Below are 20,444 nucleotides of genomic sequence, written 5' to 3' on the forward strand. Positions count from 1 at the left end.
GATCCCTGAAACCTAAAATTTCAGATTTCACGCGACATAACATTTCGCTCTCTCACTTCTGCTCTAATTAAAAGTTGCACTCTCCAGGCTCGTCGAATCTGTGAGCTCGTCCAACCTGTAAGTACAAACCCTATCTTCCCCTTGTAAATTCATTGAATGATATTAGGTTGTTTTGTTAAAGGGTTTTAGGTATATGCTTTGCGATCTGTTAATAATGTGCTTATAGGTATGGGTTCATGGATTTTCTGTTTAATGGGTTCATGACAAGATCAAATAAAGGTGTACTTTTGCTGGAAATCAACACAAAAAGACACATCACCAACTTCCAAATGATTTCCAGCAAAAGGACACCTTTATTTGATCTTGTCATTTTCCGCTCTGGAGAAGGTGCAAAGTGCACCAATGCTTATAGGTATGGGTTCATGGATTTTCTGTTTAATGGGTTCATGGATTACATTATCTGTTATGTTGAATTGGGAATGGATTTAATTTTGTCGTATCTTTTAATCACCCTATGTTATGTTGAATTGGGAATGGATTTATTGTTTTCATGCTTGGTTTCATGTATATGTTGGTTTCTTGCTTGGTTTCATATATATGTTGTGTTCTTAATGGGTTTTGTGTTCTTGAAAATAAACTGAGACACGACGAATTTTAAGGCGTACGACGACGATTACACGACGGTGTTTTTAAACTACCGTCGTTGTATTACTTATACACGACGGTTTTTTCATAAACCGTCGTTTGTATTACGTATAATAGACGACGTCTGTTGAAAATCCGTCGTCTATATATGCCAAATACGTCTGTTTTTGATTAAAACCCGTCGTCTCTGTTGTTTATTACTTGCGATTAGATCATTGTATAATCTGCTATAGTGATGGTCATTGCCTGTATTTTCACTTTATTATAGATAATAGGTTATAGTGTCGGAGATGGATAAGTCATGGATGCACTCGGATAGAAGATCGAAGGCATATGAGTTTGGGGTGGAAGCATTTTTGAACTTTGCTGTAGAAAATCTTCTAACTACAACACATATCCGTTGTCCATGTGTTAAATGTGTTAATTTGAAGTTGTTTGGGGTTGGAATTATAAGGGATCACTTATACTTTAATGGAATTGACCAAAGCTATAAGAATTGGACATTTCACGGAGAACCTTGGGAAGCAACTACTAATGCTAGCAGAAATGTTGAAGAAGATGATGGCCATAGTAGGTACAGTTTTGTGTCTGAAGAAATTGATATGGATGATAATGATTTTGGTGATTTTGGTTCGGATCCGTATGAGTTTGCCAATGTGATTGGGGATGGAGATCAACCAGTGTACCCTGGTTGTAGAAAGTACACGAAGTTATCGGCATTAGTGAAGTTGTATAATTTGAAGGCAAAACATGGGATGAGTGATGTCTGTTTTACAGAATTATTGATACTTCAAGGCGATTTGCTTCCAGAAGGAAATACAATACCAACCTCCATGTATGAGGCTAAAAAGACTTTGTGTGCATTGGGGCTGAGTTATGAGAAAATGCACGCATGCCCCAATGATTGCATCTTGTATAGGAAGGAGTATGAGGATTCAACTAATTGTCCTACTTGTGGTATCTCAAGGTGGAAGGAAGGCAAAGATGCAATCTTGAAAGAGGGTGTGCCAGCGAAGGTGGTGTGGTATTTTCCCCCAATTCCAAGGTTTAAAAGGATGTTTCAATCACATGAGACAGCTAAGAGTTTGACTTGGTGGCATGTTGCTAGAAAATCAATTGACGGTCAGATGTCTCATCCGGCGGATTCCCCGTCTTGGAAACTTCTTGATGATAAATGGCCTGAGTTTGGTAATGAGCCGAGAAACTTGAGATTGGCTCTTTCATCTGATGGATTCAATCCCCACAGTTCTCTAAGTAGCAGATATAGTTGTTGGCCGGTTATCTTAGTTACATATAATCTCCCTCCATGGCTGTGCATGAAACGAAAGTTCATGATGTTAACCTTATTGATTTCCGGTCCTAAACAACCCGGAAATGATATAGACGTCTACTTGGAGCCTTTGATTGATGATTTAAAATCCTTGTGGGTTGGGATTAGAGGAGTGTATGATGCACATAATGGAGAATACTTTACACTCAGAGCTGCATTAATGTGGACAATTAATGATTTCCCCGCCTATGGAAACTTATCTGGTTGTGTTGTTAAAGGATATAAAGCTTGTCCAATATGCGGCGATGATACACCTAGTCACAGGTTGAAAAATGGCCACAAAATTTGTTACATTGGGCATAGAAAATGGTTACCAATCAATCATCCATATAGGAGGCAACGTGCAGCTTTTAATGGGAAACCTGAATATGGCATACCTCCAGAGCCATTAACCGGAGAAGAAGTGCTGCATATGGTTGAAAATGGTGACAGAGTTTGTTGGAAGAAGAAATCAATATTCTTTGATCTCGAGTATTGGAAATACCTTCCTGTGAGGCATGCCCTAGATGTTATGCACATTGAGAAGAATGTTTGCGATAGTATCATTGGTACATTGCTGGAGATCCCTGGAAAAAATAAAGATGGGATTGCTGCTCGATTAGATTTATTGAACATGGGGGTCAAAACTGATTTGCAACCCGAGTATGGAGAAAGACGTACTCGTTTGCCTCCTGGGCCTTGGAATTTGTCAAGAGCAGAGAAGAGAGAGGTTTGCAATTCTTTCTATGGTATGAAGGTCCCTGAAGGTTATTCTTCAAATATTAAAAATCTTGTATCTGTACAAGATTCAAGACTTCTTGGCCTTAAATCACATGATTGTCATACCTTAATGCAACAATTGCTCCCTGTGGCAATTCGTTCTGTTTTGGAGAAGCCTGCAAGGTATGCAATAACTCGTTTGTGCTTCTTCTTCAATGCTATATGTGCAAAGACTGTTGATGTTTCCAAGCTAGATAAGTTGGAAGAAGATGTAGTAGTTACTCTGTGTTTGCTTGAGAAGTACTTTCCCCCTTCATTCTTTGATATCATGGTTCATCTAGTAGTACATCTTGTCAGAGAAGTTCGTCTATGTGGGCCAGTATATTTTAGGTGGATGTATCCGTTTGAAAGATATATGAAAGTGCTGAAGGGGTATGTTCAGAATCGTACTCGTCCCGAAGGTTGCATTGCTGAGCGGTATATAGCTGAAGAAGCGGTAGAGTTTTGTACTCAGCATTTATCTGATGTTAGTACAGTTGGAGTGCCTTCAAGCCAAAAGATGGGAGTTTCAAAGCCATTATCAGGTTGCACAGTGAGCGTAGTTGATCAGGACCTGTTGAATCAAGCACATCTATATGTCTTGGAGAATACGAAGGAAGTCCTACCTTATATCGAGTACGTATGAGTTTTATTCTTTAAGTTTCCATTTAAAATTATTTCTTATGTTTATCTTATATATTTGGGACCGTAATGCTTGAATTTTTCGTGTCATGTAGGCAACATATGATCCACATCAAGACTGCTTATCCAAAATTTAGAAAGAGAACAAAGTGGCTGCAGGATAAGCACAATAGCACTTTCATTCAATGGCTACGCTTCAAGGTATATGTTGTTGAATAACGTATTTCTCTTTTAATTTTCTTCTTATTTATATGTTAGGATGAATTAAGATATGATTAATTTGCAGGTTCAAAGTGAAGTTGAGGAAGACAATCATGGCGTATCAGAAAATTTAAGGTGGCTAGCAGCTGGTCCAAACATGTCAGTGCCATTATATAGGAGCTATCTTATTAAAGGTATTAAATTCAATATCAAGGCACAAGATGATGTGCGGACAACTCAAAATAGTGGAGTTTATTTACTTGCACATACCATGCAAGTTGCTAGTGCCAAGGATAAAAACCCAATTCTCTCAAATATGGGTTTCTATGGTGTCATTCAAGAAATTTGGGACCTTGACTACCAAAAGTTTACAATCCCAGTCTTTAGGTGTGATTGGATAGATAGTTCTGGTCTTGTAGTCGACGAACTTGGATTTACCCTTGTAGATTTGAGTAAAATTGGACATAGGAATGACCAATTTGTTTTGGCTTCTCAAGTCAAACAAATATTTTTTGTTGACGACCCGATGCATCGTGGTTGGTCGGTAGTGTTATCAATGCCTAGTAGAGAATATAATGATGTTATTGGTGATGAAGTATTAGGTGATGTGATAATTGAGTGTGAGCCATTTACTAGAGGGATGCCAAATGTTGACACATTTGATGAACTGGTAGGTGAGTTAGGCGGTCAAAATATTCGAGATGGGTGTGAAGATATATGGATTGAATGATGCTTATGTAATTGGCAGTGTATGACATTAATTTTGTAATATATTGTAATGTGATTTCTTCACTTTCTACGTTCAAATAAAACACGACGTTATTGTGAATCAGTTATTCAGCATATTTACCGACGTCTTAAAGCAACGTAACAATGAAGAACCACGACGCTATTGTGAAGCAATTATTCAGGATATCACGTCGGTGAAGGATAAAGAACCGCCATGTAATTCAAAATAACACGACTCCAATCCCATAATACCGACGTCTAAAAAACGAGATATGTAATCTGAACGTTAAAAAATACGACGTCATCATACATTTTCCACGTCGCAAGTTCTTTTATAAACGAAGAGGAACGAAATTAATTCCGACGGAAATTCATTATAACCGCCGTCTAATAACAATTAAACGACGTTATTTGTAATACGGCTCCCATCATAATCTACGCCGTCTATATGTTCTGTAATACGGCTCTCATTTATTTGGAACCGACGTTGTTTAGACGTTCAACGTCGTCTATATTATTAAGTGCGTCGTGAGTAATGAATACATATAAATACAACGTCGACTATATAAATGTATACGTCGTAAATAATGACACTGACAACTATTTCCACGTCATCTTTTTTAGATAAAATCGAAGTGGAAAATTTATTTCACGACGGTTTTTTGTAAATAAGAGACGTTGTAGAACTTTAGCAGACTAAACACGTCTGTTTTTATTGTTTTCCGACGTTGTTGTATTTAACAACGTCTAATATTTATGGTCGTTGTTTGTTTCTGAAAATAGGACGTATAAATTTTTTAATACGACTCTCATATATTTGTAACTGACGTTGTTTAGTTTTTCAACGTCTACTATAGAAACACATACGTCGTAAATAATGACACTGACAACTATTTCCACGTCATCTTTTATCAAAAAATCGAAGTGGAAAATTAATTGTACGACGGTTGTGTTTATATGTGCGACGTAGTAGGTATCAATAACGTCGTCTTCTAATGTATTTAAAGACGTCATATTTTTTATTGTCGTGAAAATTATATTTAACGTCGGCGTATTTTTATTGTCGTCGTTGTATGTCTATCTTGCGGCCTTGTTCTCTTAATATGTGTCATATTTTCCCTTTTTAACGACGGTCTTTTTAGAGAATTGGTCGTCTATTATCATCATCGATTGCTTTTTTTAGATCTTTTTGCAGTACAAAGACGTCGTTTTGTATTTTTTGATGACGTTGTATTGTTTAACAACGACGGTTATTTAGCGTCGTGGTTTATGAGGGAAAAGATGACGGTGGATTCCACGACCATTGAAAAACCAAATACACGACGGTGATTTACCGTCGTCTTTTTGCTTTTTTGTAGTAGTGCAAATATTAACTACTTTTCAAAACGCCACTGTTTATGGGCATAAAAGACTAATTCTGCATCAATAGGGATATTATAGAAATTGTCTGAAATATATAGCATTGTAAAAAGAAAACAAAATGTAAAGAAATAAAATGACCTCAGGCACAGAGAGCTGTAAACGAAACTTAGGGCCATCATAGTGGTAAAGTATTGGCCTGAAAGCATCCTCTTCTAATGGTTTGCACCTTTCCTTCACTCGAATTCTAACCTGAAACCAATTCAACTTCTCATGTCAAACCTATTCAGTCTCAATTCTGCTAGCTGTTGTTACATATGTATAACTTATTCAAACCTGAGCTGGAAATCTTGATTCTCCTCTGCACTTCTTGTCTTCCCACGCTGTTGGGTCAATGTTTGACCCTCCAAAACTTACAGCCTTTTAAAATTAAAAAAGAAGACAAATGAGTCAATCTAATAATTTCTAAAAGGATCCAGACACCAGAGAGAAAGTAGGCAAACCTGAAATACTCCATGCAGCTGGTGGGCTGTGTAGTTATAAAGAAAAAGGGGTAAGCCTGGGGTTATTGCCCTAACAGAGTCCTTATATTTCTGTGGGAGCCCTGCAAAAATAATAAATCAGATTTGTAACATTTTGCATAACTGCATTCCTTATTCACTTGAAGAAGATGAAGAAAACTCAAGGAATGTTATGTCCATGATATGATCACCTATATGTCTAGAGAAATTACAAGAAATGTAGAACAAAGATGAATATGGAATCTGGATGGATGCAGAAACTGTTAGTAATTAATCAGGTAGACCGTAGAGCGGAGAGAAATTACCGAAGAGTTGGCGATGGAGATCCTCTTGCATAGTCTCATTGTTACACACGAAAATGTAACCACCCAAGACCTCATTCCTAGGCAGCATTTCAGCCTGAGGCAAACTCTTATGCCACTTATCATGACTAGTGTTACTCTGCTGCTGCTGCTGCTGATCACCTTTCAACTCCTCTAACGATCTCAATCGCAAAGGCATATTAAGATTATTGTTGAAATTAGTCTTCCTATAATAACAATAATAATTATTATTATTCAAGTCTTCCTCCTCCTCATCTTCTTGATCAATATTTGCATTTGAGTAATACTCATGTCTTTCTGTCATATTTCTGAATTGATTGTCAAGTGCAAGCCTTGATGCCACTGCCCTCCATGTTTGGTACTGATCATCAGCTGCAGAGCCAGGGCCAGAGCCAGAGGCCATCACTTGATGATGATGGAAATTGAATTGATCTTTACCAGCTGACCACTGCCACACAGAGCTTTCAGTACTCATTGATGACATTATTGTGTGAGTAAGAGCAAGAGATGAGGAGAAGGCAAGCAAGCAAGGGATTATACAAATTTGCAATCGTAGCTACTTTTAAATACAAATTAACTGAATTAATTATTTTAAATTTGGTGGTCATAATGGACTTTCGGCACTCGTGGGGTCCTTTTATTTTACCTTTTCTTTGTTGTTGCTGCTTTACAATCTTTTGGCGAGAATTTGAATCAAAATAGTCCGCCATTACTAAAACACTAGAGTATACTGAAAAGGCTGATGAATAATGATTGCTGAATTTGATTTTCAAATGTTGCTCCCTCCATCCCTTCTTTCGTGTGATTGCTAAAACATATGGCATCGCATTGGGGTCGGCGTTATAAGGATGATGAAGGATGAGACAAGAGACAAAGGCAAGTCTTGTGTTGTTCCTCCCCATGTACATTTAATTTAAATTGTTATTCTATTTAAGAAATGTCACATCGGATGCACCAACCAGCTAATTGCCATACCCTTGTCTTGTTTTGTTGTTAATTTAGTTCAAAGAGTAAAAAATGGACCAATTGTATGCTTTTGTAATGAGTAAAAATGTCTGTCTTATTTGTGTTCTACTTGCTCCCACCAGAAGCTACCCTCAGTAAATAAATTAATGCCTTGCTTGAACTTCTATGCCGAAATTATATGTATAACTTATAGAAAATTATCACTTTATCGAAAGACTTCAGTTGTAAGGAAACGAGCCAATAATATATATATATATATATATATATCTCTCATTCAAAGAGAGACGAGCACACACATGACATATACATGCATGCAAGATGTGCAACTTTATAGAGGAAGATTTTCATGCAATGGGGATAACATTTTTTGTTATCCCGATTAATAGCGCAATGACATATGTATGCATGATAACTTTTTCATATGTCATTGCATTATTGATCGGAAATAACAAAACAGTGCTATCCCCGTTACAAGGAAAGTTTTTCTACTTGTATTGGCTGTGCTATGCAAAACAGTTTGAGAAAGTTAGACAATTGCTGGCTTAGCTAGATTCCCAGAAACTACATACTTAAACAAATAATTAATTAAGAAATTGACCAAACATCTATATCAAAAGCAACAGTAAATGGTTGCACCCAGGCATTAGATAATATACAACATCTGTTTAGTCAAGTACTTTAGCTGTCATCAAAATTTAATGTTCAATCAAAACTACGTAAGAGTTAAGCCATTTGCCTTTAGCTCACACAAGATTCTATATCTCGTCGTGTGGAGTTGTGGCTATTGTTGTTACATGTTAATTATACACGTGGATGTGACAATATATATCTTCCATGTTGAATATTATATATATGATCTATTTTATTTTAACTTCGAGTCTTTTTCTTAATCGAAATTCAAACTTGAGTTAAGTACTTTAATTTGCATTAATACTCTTAAATATTTAAAATCGCCCAATCACACACCATCCAGAAGCCACAACAGCTTTGTCATTTCTGGAGACATTAACTAACTATAAAATATATTGATGGAGGATCGAAAGATAGAGTAATTGGCCTTGACCTCTTATATTATTAGAGAAATGAGAATAAATAAGAAGATAGAGTATATTAGAGAGGATTTTATTTATTTATTTGTTTTTGTATGATTTATAATTTCTATTTTTGCCTTACTAAATTAACTTACATAAAAAATTTCGGAATTTTCAGAATTTGGAATTTTGTATTTGATTCGGGGTGTGTCAAAATCGGTTACCATATTCCACATGCTTCATTTCATAATGATAGGAAACATTTAGATGTCAAAAAGTGAAATTCATATGAACCCTTTTGAATTTGAGGACATCTCTCTCAGATTATCTCCACCATTTTAAATATTAAAACGTTTTCCTCAATTATGATTCAATTTACGATATAATACATTCTTTGATATATGTAATTAATGAAGGAAATGACCGCGGTCACTAAATGGATTTGTTTGGTTCAATTGTGCACTAGTTTATGGCCTAAACCGAATCAACCAATTTAGATTGTCATGTCTCATTGGGATTAGGTGTACGGTTTGAGGTTTAAATTGAACCAAACGGACTGATCACCCCTAATTCTATTGTTCATGACGTTGAAGACAGAGAATACAGCCTTATTGCATTCAAGCAAAGAACATGACATGATCATGATATCGATGGATTGAATACGAAAATGCATGAACCATACGAAAAATGGAGTTTCCATGAAATATCTATGATACACGGAGTCATATACTGAGCTATCATGCATGTGGCATACTTACTATAGCTAGCTAAGCCGAAGCCTAAGCCTACACTTGTGGTTGGTCATCTCATCTCATCTCATGGCTTGATGAGATTGTACGTCAAAGAAAATCACTCCAAATAGAGCCTCAGAGATCCTTTAATATATAATCATAAGCAGAGGGTAGACCCGTATCGAAAGGATAATAAACCACAAAAACAAAAACAGAAACACAGAAAGGAAGAGTGCAATTGAATCAAGTGACTTAATCTCAAGGGCTTTGAAGGTGATCCCCCCCCCGCATCAAGATTCACATGTGCCATCGAGCCCCAGCTATGGCGACTGCGTCTCCAACTGTTTGATATTATTAAGATTTAAGACCAAAACCCAAAATTATGAAAGCTAAGAGGAATGCTAATAATGCATATAAAATTGCGGCCGTCCAATCAACCGCGAAAATCCCAAGAAGGTTTAATAGCTGTTTTTCCAAGCCTTGCTTTGGAGACAATCAAGTATCTCATAATTATATTACTTTTTATTTTCTTGGGATCGTTTCTTGCTTTAAATACTTCCTTTATACTAATTACAAACCAAATAACAAGTGCTGCTCCAAAGTCACTGTGGAGCGCGTGGTGGAATGTATTATACATATATGATCAAATTCAAAGTTCAGATTTTTTTGATGAGGGCCATTGGCTTAGGTCTCACATTTTCAACCAACTATTATATCTACCATTTTCTAGAAATGTGTTAACCTTAATTCAAATTATTACATTTTCAATCATGCTTTGATTTTCAAGTACCTTGTAGGGAAATTTATTAGAATTGCATAATTTAGTAAGAGAGAGTTTATTTTGAACTGAGGAACTAAATCTTTATTACTGTGGCTCTTTGGTCATTTTTTCAACGAATTATCTCTACGTATTTGACTATTTTCGACTCTAAAATCGACTGTTTGATTTTTTATTTTCCTTTGCTCTTCTTCTTTCTCTCTCCTTTTCCTCAATACTTCAATTTAACAACAAGTCACCATGTAGTGGTTGTTGAAATATAATTCAATTGATAACTAACTAGTAAGTAAGTAGAGTGATCCCAAATATATGGTAGTGAGACATGGTCACATATGACAAGGTCACAAGGGTAATGAGAATTAATGTGTAAGAAAAATAATAGGAGATGGAAGAAGGAAGACAATCCTTTAGTGTTATTGACTAACTGATTGGAGAGTGGAACCACTCTCCAGAGAAGCAGGTGATGAAGAAGGCAAGGGGGGTAAATTATAGGAAAAAAGCCATCCTAGTCTCAGACTTGCTTTTTACGAAAGCTTTAACCATCCCCGTCGGCGTAGTCACCGGCCGTCAACCTTTACCCCTAAATCAAAGCCCTCCCGTTGACAATCATCATGATATTTAAGCCCCATGACACCATCTCCACGTAAAATTTGATTCATTGCTCAAACTCAAAACTCACACATACACAGAGAGAGAGAGAGAGAGAGAGAGAGAAGAGCAAAGCTAGCTAACTGAATTGTTAGTGCAATATTGCTGTAGATATATACATATTGAGAGTGAAAACATATATATTTGAAAGAGATTGGTGATTAACTAGGGATATGGCTAATTCATCGACTGGGGGTGTGCCTCCAGGGTTTCGATTCCATCCGACAGACGAAGAGCTGCTTCACTACTATTTGAAGAAGAAGGTCTCGTTTCAGAAGTTTGACATGGAGGTGATTAGAGAGGTGGACTTGAATAAGATGGAACCTTGGGAGTTGCAAGGTATGTAAACTTGTCAATTAATTTTCTTGTTTGCAGTAGTGTTATATCTTGAGCTTAATTATAATCTAGTTTTGCCAAGAGCTTCATATGTAGTGTGCTAGGAACAGGCTTGGAATGATTGATCTTTCCTTCTAGGATTGTCTTTACTCGATCTTAATTGGTTTTGGTTAGATCAATTATATATAGACACACACATACCAAGAATTTAACATATAATTGATAAATTATATTTGCAAATTTGTTATTTTTTTTTTCACGTTATTCTAGAATAGATCGAGTAAAATTGATAAAATATAATGATTTGTACAAGTTTCTCAATTCCATAAAAATAAAGTTGCTCAATTTGCCATATCAAAATGAATTGGTCGAACTACCTATGTAAGATTCAAGATTTTCTATGTAAATCTTTCCCTGTCCTTATTTAGCTGCTCTTTCTTCAAGATACGGCTATGGCTTTCTCATGTAGTGAGTCAAGTCAACCAATTGACCAGGGTATACACATTCTCTCTCTGTGCCACATAAAAAGTTTGTGATAAAATTAGCTAAGAACAATTAATGAAGCGACTTCAACACATCTATCTGCAATATGCTCCTATCGTATGCTTTAACTAATTGTTTAGTTTCTCCTAATACAATCTGATATATCTCTCTAATTAATTCATTAATTTTGTGTGTTTATGTATGTATGTACGTACAGAGAGATGTAGGATCGGATCGACACCACAAAATGAGTGGTACTTTTTCAGCCACAAGGACAGGAAGTACCCAACAGGTTCTCGGACAAATAGGGCTACAAATGCTGGGTTTTGGAAGGCAACAGGGCGGGACAAGTGCATCCGAAACACCTTCAAGAAGATTGGCATGAGAAAAACCCTTGTTTTCTACAGAGGGAGAGCTCCCCATGGCCAAAAGACCGACTGGATTATGCATGAGTATCGCCTTGAAGATGGTGATGATCCTCAAGGAAACTTATCTAGTGTAAGTCTTTAAAACATTAACTAAATGAGAGATTTTAATTTGCAAGCACAAATATATATAACCTTATAAAAATGCAGGAAGATGGGTGGGTGATCTGCAGGGTATTCAAGAAGAAGAACTTATTCAAGGTTGGGAATGAAGGGGGAAGCTCGAGCATGAACTCATCGGATCATCAACAGCTCAACAACACATCAAGCACCAACCAAGCTCGCTCCTTCATGCATACCCACAGAGACAATGAATACTTACTACGCCAACAACACAGTCAAGCCTTCGAACTAAACAACCCAGGCCTTCACTACGCCCACCTCCAGCCACCCCCTCAGTACTCTCTTTTCCAACCCCAAGCCCTAATCCCAACCCACAAGCCCATCGCCGGCTACGACTACACTCAGCTCCCTTCCGACGACTCCCCGGGCCACGGCATGGTGAAGCAGCTCATGACAAACCCTAGAGACTGTGAGAGTGGCAGTGAGAGCCTCCGGTACCAAGCGTGTGAGCCGGGGTTGGAAGTTGGGACGTGCGAACCAAATCAAGCACCAATGGTTGCAGGAGGAGGTGGAAGAGATCATCATGATCAGGGTGGCATGAATGAATGGGGGATGCTGGACCGCCTTGTTACGTCTCATCTCGGAAATGATCAAGACTCGTCGTCGAAAGGAGCAAGATATGATCAGAATGCAAATGCTGCTGCATCCTCCGTCACCCAAATTAATAACCACCTGTCTTTGCGTGGAGAGATGGATTTTTGGGGGTATGGAAAATAGTAATAACGGCCGCAAGTGTTGTTGGGAATCTTATTATTAGAAAGATGGGTTAGAGAGTTACCCATGGCAACTAAAAATGGCTCTAACCCTATCCATATATTAATATTATATAATTTAATACTCAATTGTACTTGATTGAAATGACATGTTTTTTCTACATGAAAATGATCAGCACACCCAATCCACCTCAGCTCTTATTAGCTTGCAACGGTACACTTATCCCTTGACGACCTTAATTCCACAAGGTACAAAATCAAAAGAACCAAGTTTATACGATAAGACAATTGCAGTCCTCCAGAACTGTACGTAGGGAGTATAATTATGTTAGACAATTATACCAGTGTATGTATGTACGTATGTTCTTAAAAATTACAATACAAAAGTACGGTATATGATGTCAATTACAAGAGCTAGCTAGCCTATAGCGTAAATATATTATAAGTAAGAACAATAATACTACCAATTAATGCATAACATTATCATTGTTGAAATATAACTCAAAATAAAAATAAATTGTTATATATATCATATAATTGTGCAATTACAGTCCAAAATGCTATATAAAATATTTGTATTAGAAAATGTACACACGTGTAAATAATAGTTAGACAATTATATTATACTATAAACTGTAATACAATTGTGTTACTATATAATTTAGAAAAAAAGAAGTTATTAATTTAAATATTTGCCGATAAATATCAGTAAAACAATGTTATCTCCTGAGATCAGATGCGTAGAGAGGGTAATTTCGTCTACCACCAAGTTGGGGGCGCAGAGAAATATCAATTGTCTCAGGGACAGGGTTGTCATAAAATAAAATAATATTCACCCTTAAAACCAACGACATGTAGCGTTGGGTTTGTTTGTAAGATTGAAAGCCAGGAAACGGCGGGTCGCGTTATGCACCAATATAAAACTCATTTGCCCCCTCTCTCGAAATTAAACCAAAAGCAACAAAGCGCTGCATTCTCTGATTTCAGATTTTGAGAGACAAGTAGTTCGGACTTCGGGTTCGGAGGTCTTTAGCTTTAGCAAAGATGATGAAGGTTTTGCGCCTCTTGTCCTCCTCCAGGTACCAACTCTCTTTTATTTCTTTTTTCTTTTTTTTTTTCATTTTACCTTGAAAAGAAAAAAACCCTTTGTTTATTTTCCTTAAACCCTGAAAATATAGCGTGAAAAATCTACCTTGTCGAGAAACTGAGCTTGAATCGTATGAATTGGCTGCTAAGAAATTAAGGATTTCCTTTTTATCAGTCAGTCAATGTAAATTTCCTGTATATATAGGTGTGTTGGAAATAAAGGTTGAAACTTTGAGTTGCAATGTTTTGTTTTGTCAATATGGGTATGTATATTATTTGTATTATAAAAATACGTTATGTTCAAATTCTGATTTTCACTGTATGGTATGGTACCCACATTGAACTTTTACTTTGTTCTAACACACCTATAGACTTCCACACTCGCATGAATTGGCCATTTCATTGATGTCGTCTTATTTCCTAGTTGACTGTTCATTTGTTACACTGAGAATTAACAAGAAACAAGATGACCTGAAAGGCTGAAAGTCATCCCTGTTTAGCTGTATGGACACTATCAGCTTCCAATTTTGGAGCATTATCTTGAAAGTGCTGAAACCCGGTTCTTGTAATGGATCCAACCTTTTTGCTGTGGTCCGAATTTAAGGTGAAAATGATGTTGTACTTGTTTCTTAAGAAGGTAAATTTTATCAGTTTTTGAATGGTTTTTCATCGAATTGGCTAACTCTAACAACACTTCAAACACTTCCCCATTCCTAGGATTAGTCTCCATAATCTCGTCTCTTAGTATTTTTCTGCTTTTCTTTGTTGAAAAAGGAACCAGTTCCCCACTAGAGGTGCTTTATCAATGCATGCTTATACACATAGCAGCAGCTTTTCAACTGCCAGTAAGAGTTTTTCTGTTAAAGGTAATTTGTTAAAACAGTCAATTTTAATTTTTATCTCTTACATCTTTCTTTCCTGTTGGATAAAGTTTACTCTGCTTATCTGTGTTCTTTTGTTTCTGAACCTGCAGGAACTAGTGCTCATAATGTATTTGCTTCTTTTAATATCTTCAAAGGAAAAGCTGCACTCTCTTTGAATCCTGTTCTCCCAACATTCACCAAATTGGAAGTATGCATCTTTACTTTTTCATTCATAATTTCATTGATCTCCTTCTTATGAAGGGATTCAAGGAGGTATCTCCTCATTCATCTCTTTATATATTGTATAGTCTGGAAATCTTGTAGTTAGTCGGCGTGGTGTTGTCATGTTGAAGTTCACTCCTGCCATTGGCGAGCGCAAGTATGACTGGGAAAAGAACCAGGTAATTTCCATAGCGGTTCTTATTTACATTGTCTTGATTTTCATTTTGTTTACTTTCCAAATAACTAAGTAATCTCAATGACATTTGTTAGGTATTTGCTTTATCAGCAACGGAGGTTGGCTCTCTGATAAGCTTGGGTCCCAAGGATTCTTGTGAACTCTTTCATGACCCCTCAATGAAATCAAGGTTGATTTTCTGACCTGCTACTTTTGCGGAAACATGTGTAACAAGTGATTTCTTTTTTCCTTACCTCATGGAAAGAACTGCATTTTGATAATACAATTTTCAGAGGGCATCATTTTTTTGTTTCAATGTGAAAACATCAGTTGTTTTTGTATTATTTTCGGGAATAGATAGTAATTGGCTTTAATGAGCAATTCATGTTACAGTAATGCTGGTCAAGTGAGGAAGAGCTTGTCAATTAAGTGTCATGCAGATGGCAGTGGCTACTTGGTTTCTTTGGGTAAGAACACTATATCTTCTTGTATTCCCTTGTTTACTTAAATGAATGTGAAGTTCTTACTAAGTGAATTATCTGCTTGTATTTACATTTTCTGAAAAAATAAAATAAAATTGAGTTTGCGATTTGTCAAGTGTTGCTTTAAATTCGAGCAAGTGATTTGAAGTTTCGATGCTTTGAGTAAAAATTCTGTGTGCTTTTAGTTACTGAACCTTGGTCTAAAGTTGTACTTTTGCTTCATTTAGTCATGTGGCTATAGAGATATATGGGATTGATGCTATCTACATTTGACATTGTGCCCCCTACTTTTGGTGACAGCTGTTGTGAACAACCTCCTCAAAACCAAAGAGAATTTCATAGTTCCTGTCACAGCTGCTGAATTTGCTGTTATGAAGACTGCTTGCAGTGTATGACATGACTATGAATATAAAGTTTCTTATAACTGGAATGATAATTAGGGATATGCATTTTGATGCTTGTAATAAAAACAAATATTTCTTGTGCAGTTTGTGCTGCCCCACATCATGGGTTGGGATAGGTTGATGAGCAATATGCCGACAGTTGTAGGAGGGCAACAATCAAAAGTGGTTCCACAACTTTTGGATGAGTGGGATAGATGAAGTCCACCGGTAATCTCGTCCGTAGCAAGCTTAAGGAACTTGGACTTGCAAACTTTTGTTCCTAGTACCTTGGACTTGCAAGATTGTGTGCTTTAGCATGGACTTATCGTGTATAGTGTATTTTGATCTGTTGCCAAAAGCTTATTTGACCTGGTGTAGACATTTTTGGCTTAAGATGCTCAAGCGACTATTTTCAGCATGTTATGTATTTAAGATAATACTAGTGGGTTTGAGCTGATTTATGGGGATGTTTTGCTTGAAGCCTTCGAAATGAAAGGTTCTGATTAATGAATAGATTCGAATCTCCAGCGCAGCGGGCTGGCCCGGGCAACAGGCCCCAAGCAGCCCAAGTCGACCTCCAGCGCAGCCAAATCAGCCCGGGCAACAGGCGGGCCCCACGAACCCGGGCAGGCCCAAGGGCAAAAATGGACTGGGTTTGAGCCTGAGATAAGGTGACGTCAGCGCTGACGTCATCACCACCAACGGTTACTTGCCACGTGTCGGCACCGGGTGGCTCCGATTGGATTTTTTTCAGAAATCCTACGGTTCTCATTTTTTTGGCCAAAAAAATTTAAAAAAAATCCTAAAAAATCCTAAAAAATCCGAAAAAATTCAGAAATTTTTTTTAAAAAAATACCAAAAATTTATGTATTTTTTCCCTATAAATACCTAACCATTTTATCTACTTTCAACACCAAATCTTCATACAATTTCTTCTCCATACAACATTTTCTACTCTCCACTCACATAATTCATTTTCCACACCAAATCTCCATACAAACTCATCTCCTTCCAAAATTTTTTACTCTCTACTCATATTTTTCACTTTCCACACAATTCCATACAAACTCTTCTCCTTCCAATATTTTTTACTCTCTACTCATATTTTCCACTTTCCACACCAATTCCATACAAACTCTTCTCCTTCCAATATTTTTTACTCTCTACTCATAATTTTCCACTTTCCACACCAATTCCATACAAACTCTTCTCCTTCCAATATTTTTTACTATCCACTCACATTTTTGTACAACTTTCCATTTGTAGAAAATAAACAAATGTCATCTTCTGTTGAAATCGGAGGCTCGTGGTCAACCCTAGAAGATATTGCATTGTGCGAGTCGTGGGTGAACGTTAGTCATGACCCTATCACGGGCAATGAGATGAAGTTCCATCATATGTGGAGCAAAATTCATGGAGAATTTTGTCAAAGATCGGGTTCCATTCGGACCGAAATGGCTTTGTCTAGTAGATGGAAAATTCTAAACAAAGAGTTAGGGAAATGGAGAAATGCCTTGACAAAAGCAAAGGACAACATTCAGAGCGGTGCGAATCTTTCCGATGAGGTAAAATATTTTTAATTGCCATTTTAATCAATTTAATGTAACTTTTTTTTATTGCATATTCTATTTCTTTACATAATCAATTTTTGTTTTTGCATTTTCAATTTGTCTATATTTATTTACATAATCAATTTTATTCTTGCATTTCAAAATAGTTTATAATTTCTTGCATTGTATATTTTTTTAATGCACTTCCAATTATTTATTTTGAATAGATCATACAAGCACAAATGTGATTCGGTGCCACGGGGCAAGGGAAAAAAAGTTTTGTGCATTTCCAATGTTGGGAAATTGTCAAGGATTGTTCCAGATTCAAAATTATTCCTACCGCACCCCCGGTTGTGTTGCATGAGACGCCGCTCCACGAATCGCCATCAACCGAATCGCCATTGGACTCCCCAATGGAAACGGAGTCACCACTCCCACGTCCGCCGAGACCTATTGGGAGAAAGGCGGCAAAGGCCAAGAGAGGGGCCACTTCGAACATTGATTGTGTTCAAATATTCGAGCAAATAGCTAAGAACAACTCTCTAAGATTGGAGAGAGACTTGAGGAGAGATGAAGCGGACAAGGCACGATTGGAAGCCTTTGCAATTGAAAAGCAACATGCAAAAGAAAAAGACGACGATGAGAGAGAGATGAAAATCATGGCCATGGATACGAGCCATATGTCTCCTGAAACAAAGGCTTATTGGAAGCATAAACGAAGGGATGTGATGAGAAGAAAACTTTTCCATGACGACGGACCTAGCAATACGGATTGGCTAAATGATGAAAACCATTAAATTGTATTGTTGTATTTTTTTATAATTGTTGTTTTTTTTTTAAAATTGTTGTATTATCCTTTAATTTGTTGTATTGTTTCTTTTTTATTCAATCAAAAAAGCATTCTATAATTGGACTATTTATTACAAACATTTGAGCATTCCTCACAAAGATTAATTAAAAACAAACCTTCATTTATTGCAAACAACACACAAAACAAACCACACACAAAATCATAATAATTCCAAACAAAGAACCACACACAAAAACAAAGCATAATTAAAAACAAAGCATAATTCCAAACAAATCACGAATGTAGCCTTCATCCATTGTGATTGCCTTTCATCTGCCACAAGTGCTCGATCAAGTCAACTTGACGTCTTTCGTGAACATATGAAGATTGCATTTCTTGATAACGATCAATCATGGGGTTGTTGAATCGACCATCCTGAAGTAATGGTTCGGGCTCCATTGGTAGTCCATTTGGTCCCATCGGCCTTTCATATATTCTTGTCAACGCCGTGTTCATAGGATCGGGTTCAAACACCTCTGGAGCATCGTAGTCATACTCATCCTCCACAATCATGTTGTGGAGGATGATGCAAGTCATCATAATACTCCTCAGCACCTCCTCGTCTAGCATCCGAGCAGCACCCCTGATAATTGCCCAACGAGCTTGCAAGATACCGAAACACCTTTCCACGTGTTTCCTGTAACCTTCTTGAAATGAAGCAAAGCTTCTTTCCTTCTCGGATTGGGGATTCGGAATTGTTTTCACGAATGTCGTCCACCTAGGATAAATTCCATCGGCAAGGTAGTACGCACCAGAGTATACGGTATTGTTGATTTGGTATGTGACCTGAGGGCAATGACCTCGCAATACCTCGTCGAACACCGGGGATTGACCAAGGACATTGAGGTCATTCTGAGATCCGGCAACCCCGAAAAAGGCATGCCAAACCCAAGTGTCGAATGAAGCTACGGCCTCCAAAATGATACTTTTTTGGCCCTTCCGATTCCCATAGTCTCCTTGCCACGCAGTAGGACAATTCTTCCACTGCCAATGCATGCAATCGATGCTTCCGATCATTCCTGGGAAACCTCGAGCCTCGCCTTTTTGTAGAAGCCTTTGCAGGTCCCTCGGAGTGGGTTTGCGAAGGTACTCCCTCGTGTACAAATTTTCCACTGCATCACAGAATCTCACCAAGCACTCTAGGATAGTAGATTTTCCCATCCTTGCAATTTCATCCACCTGCTCTGCAGATGCCCCATAAGCAAGCATCCGCAAAGCAGCTGTAAGTTTTTGCTCCGGGATAAGACCCAAAACTCCAACAGCATCATGCTTTTGAATGAAGTATGTGTCGTAATTACAAATATCATGCATGATTTTTTGGAACAAATGTGGCTGCATTCTATATCTCTCTCGAAACTTATGAGCAGGATATAACGAATTTGGGATAAAGTAATCCTCCAAGAGATTCTTACCCCGAGACTCTCTGCGTCTGTCCACATTCGGGGCACGACGACGATGGTGTTGGCTTGATTGATTCATCATACACACCGCGGCTACTTCAAGCATTTCCTCCTCTTCTTCATCGGCGTCCCGATCTTCTTCCTCACGTCTACGCTGGATTTCTTTCCATTCTTTCTGTTGCCTCTCCAACACCCTCCTGAAGTTTGACATTGAGAGTATAATGGGAAATTGTAAAATCTGAGAAATGAAGGAATATATCAGAGATGGTGTGAGAGGAGTGGTGTTGATGGTGTAGTTATATAGAGGGATTCAGAAGATAGAGATGACACGTGGCACAATTTTAGAGGGTGAAAATCTTATCTGAAATCTGAGATCACTATTTGTAAAAAAATATCTGAAAATCTTATCAGACATGGGACACGTGGCACAATTTTATAGGGTAAAAATCTTATCTGAAATATGAGATTATAATTTTTTAAAAATATCTGAAAATCTTATCTGACATGGGACACGTGGCACAATTTTAGAGGGTGAAAATTTTATCGAAAATCTGAGATTATAATTTTTATTAATGAATATCCGAAAATTTTATCTGGAATAAGACACGTGGCAACCGAGATTCACATCCGAAAATCTTATCCGAAAATTTAATTACAAAAGATTATCAAAATTAATGATTTAAAGTATAAAAAAATAGGAAATAAAGTACA

The 20,444-nt window shown here is 37.2% G+C and overlaps 3 protein-coding genes across 5 annotated transcripts in view; 2 read left to right on the plus strand and 1 right to left on the minus strand.

Annotated features, from left to right (window-relative positions):
• LOC18767666 (B2 protein) overlaps positions 1-7,004 on the minus strand; it is a 14,126-nt gene extending 7,122 nt beyond the window's left edge. Inside the window, exons 1-4 of one of the 2 annotated variants that reach the window (XM_020570686.1) lie at positions 6,471-7,004; positions 6,148-6,248; positions 5,981-6,064; positions 5,786-5,896 (exon numbers count right to left, since the gene is read on the minus strand). In XM_020570686.1, the coding sequence (XP_020426275.1) occupies positions 5,786-5,896; positions 5,981-6,064; positions 6,148-6,248; positions 6,471-6,972 (798 nt within the window). In that variant the 5' untranslated portion in view covers positions 6,973-7,004. Of the gene's footprint in view, positions 1-5,700; positions 5,897-5,980; positions 6,065-6,147; positions 6,249-6,470 lie in introns of those variants that run through there. The other variant, XM_020570685.1, reaches the window with a different exon arrangement.
• Positions 10,690-12,831, plus strand: LOC18767036 (protein BEARSKIN2). Its single transcript, XM_007200781.2, has 3 exons — positions 10,690-10,981; positions 11,679-11,959; positions 12,037-12,831. The coding sequence occupies exons 1-3, from the start codon at positions 10,816-10,818 to the stop codon at positions 12,724-12,726; spliced, it is 1,137 nt and encodes a 378-aa protein (XP_007200843.1). The 5' UTR covers positions 10,690-10,815; the 3' UTR covers positions 12,727-12,831.
• On the plus strand, positions 13,648-16,446 carry LOC18766913 (single-stranded DNA-bindig protein WHY2, mitochondrial). 2 transcript variants are annotated; one of them, XM_020569578.1, is made up of 9 exons: positions 13,666-13,801; positions 14,233-14,445; positions 14,583-14,674; positions 14,782-14,879; positions 14,980-15,072; positions 15,164-15,258; positions 15,462-15,535; positions 15,851-15,939; positions 16,039-16,446. In XM_020569578.1, exons 3-9 carry the CDS (start codon positions 14,614-14,616, stop codon positions 16,150-16,152), a joined length of 624 nt encoding a protein of 207 aa, XP_020425167.1. In that variant the 5' UTR covers positions 13,666-13,801; positions 14,233-14,445; positions 14,583-14,613; the 3' UTR covers positions 16,153-16,446. The 2 variants fall into 2 exon arrangements, with proteins under 2 accessions (XP_020425166.1, XP_020425167.1); XM_020569577.1 differs by lacking the exon at positions 14,233-14,445 and having other exon boundaries at positions 13,648-13,801.

The sequence above is a fragment of the Prunus persica genome, chromosome G8 (genome assembly GCF_000346465.2).
Source record: "Prunus persica cultivar Lovell chromosome G8, Prunus_persica_NCBIv2, whole genome shotgun sequence".
Taxonomy (NCBI): domain Eukaryota; kingdom Viridiplantae; phylum Streptophyta; class Magnoliopsida; order Rosales; family Rosaceae; genus Prunus; species Prunus persica.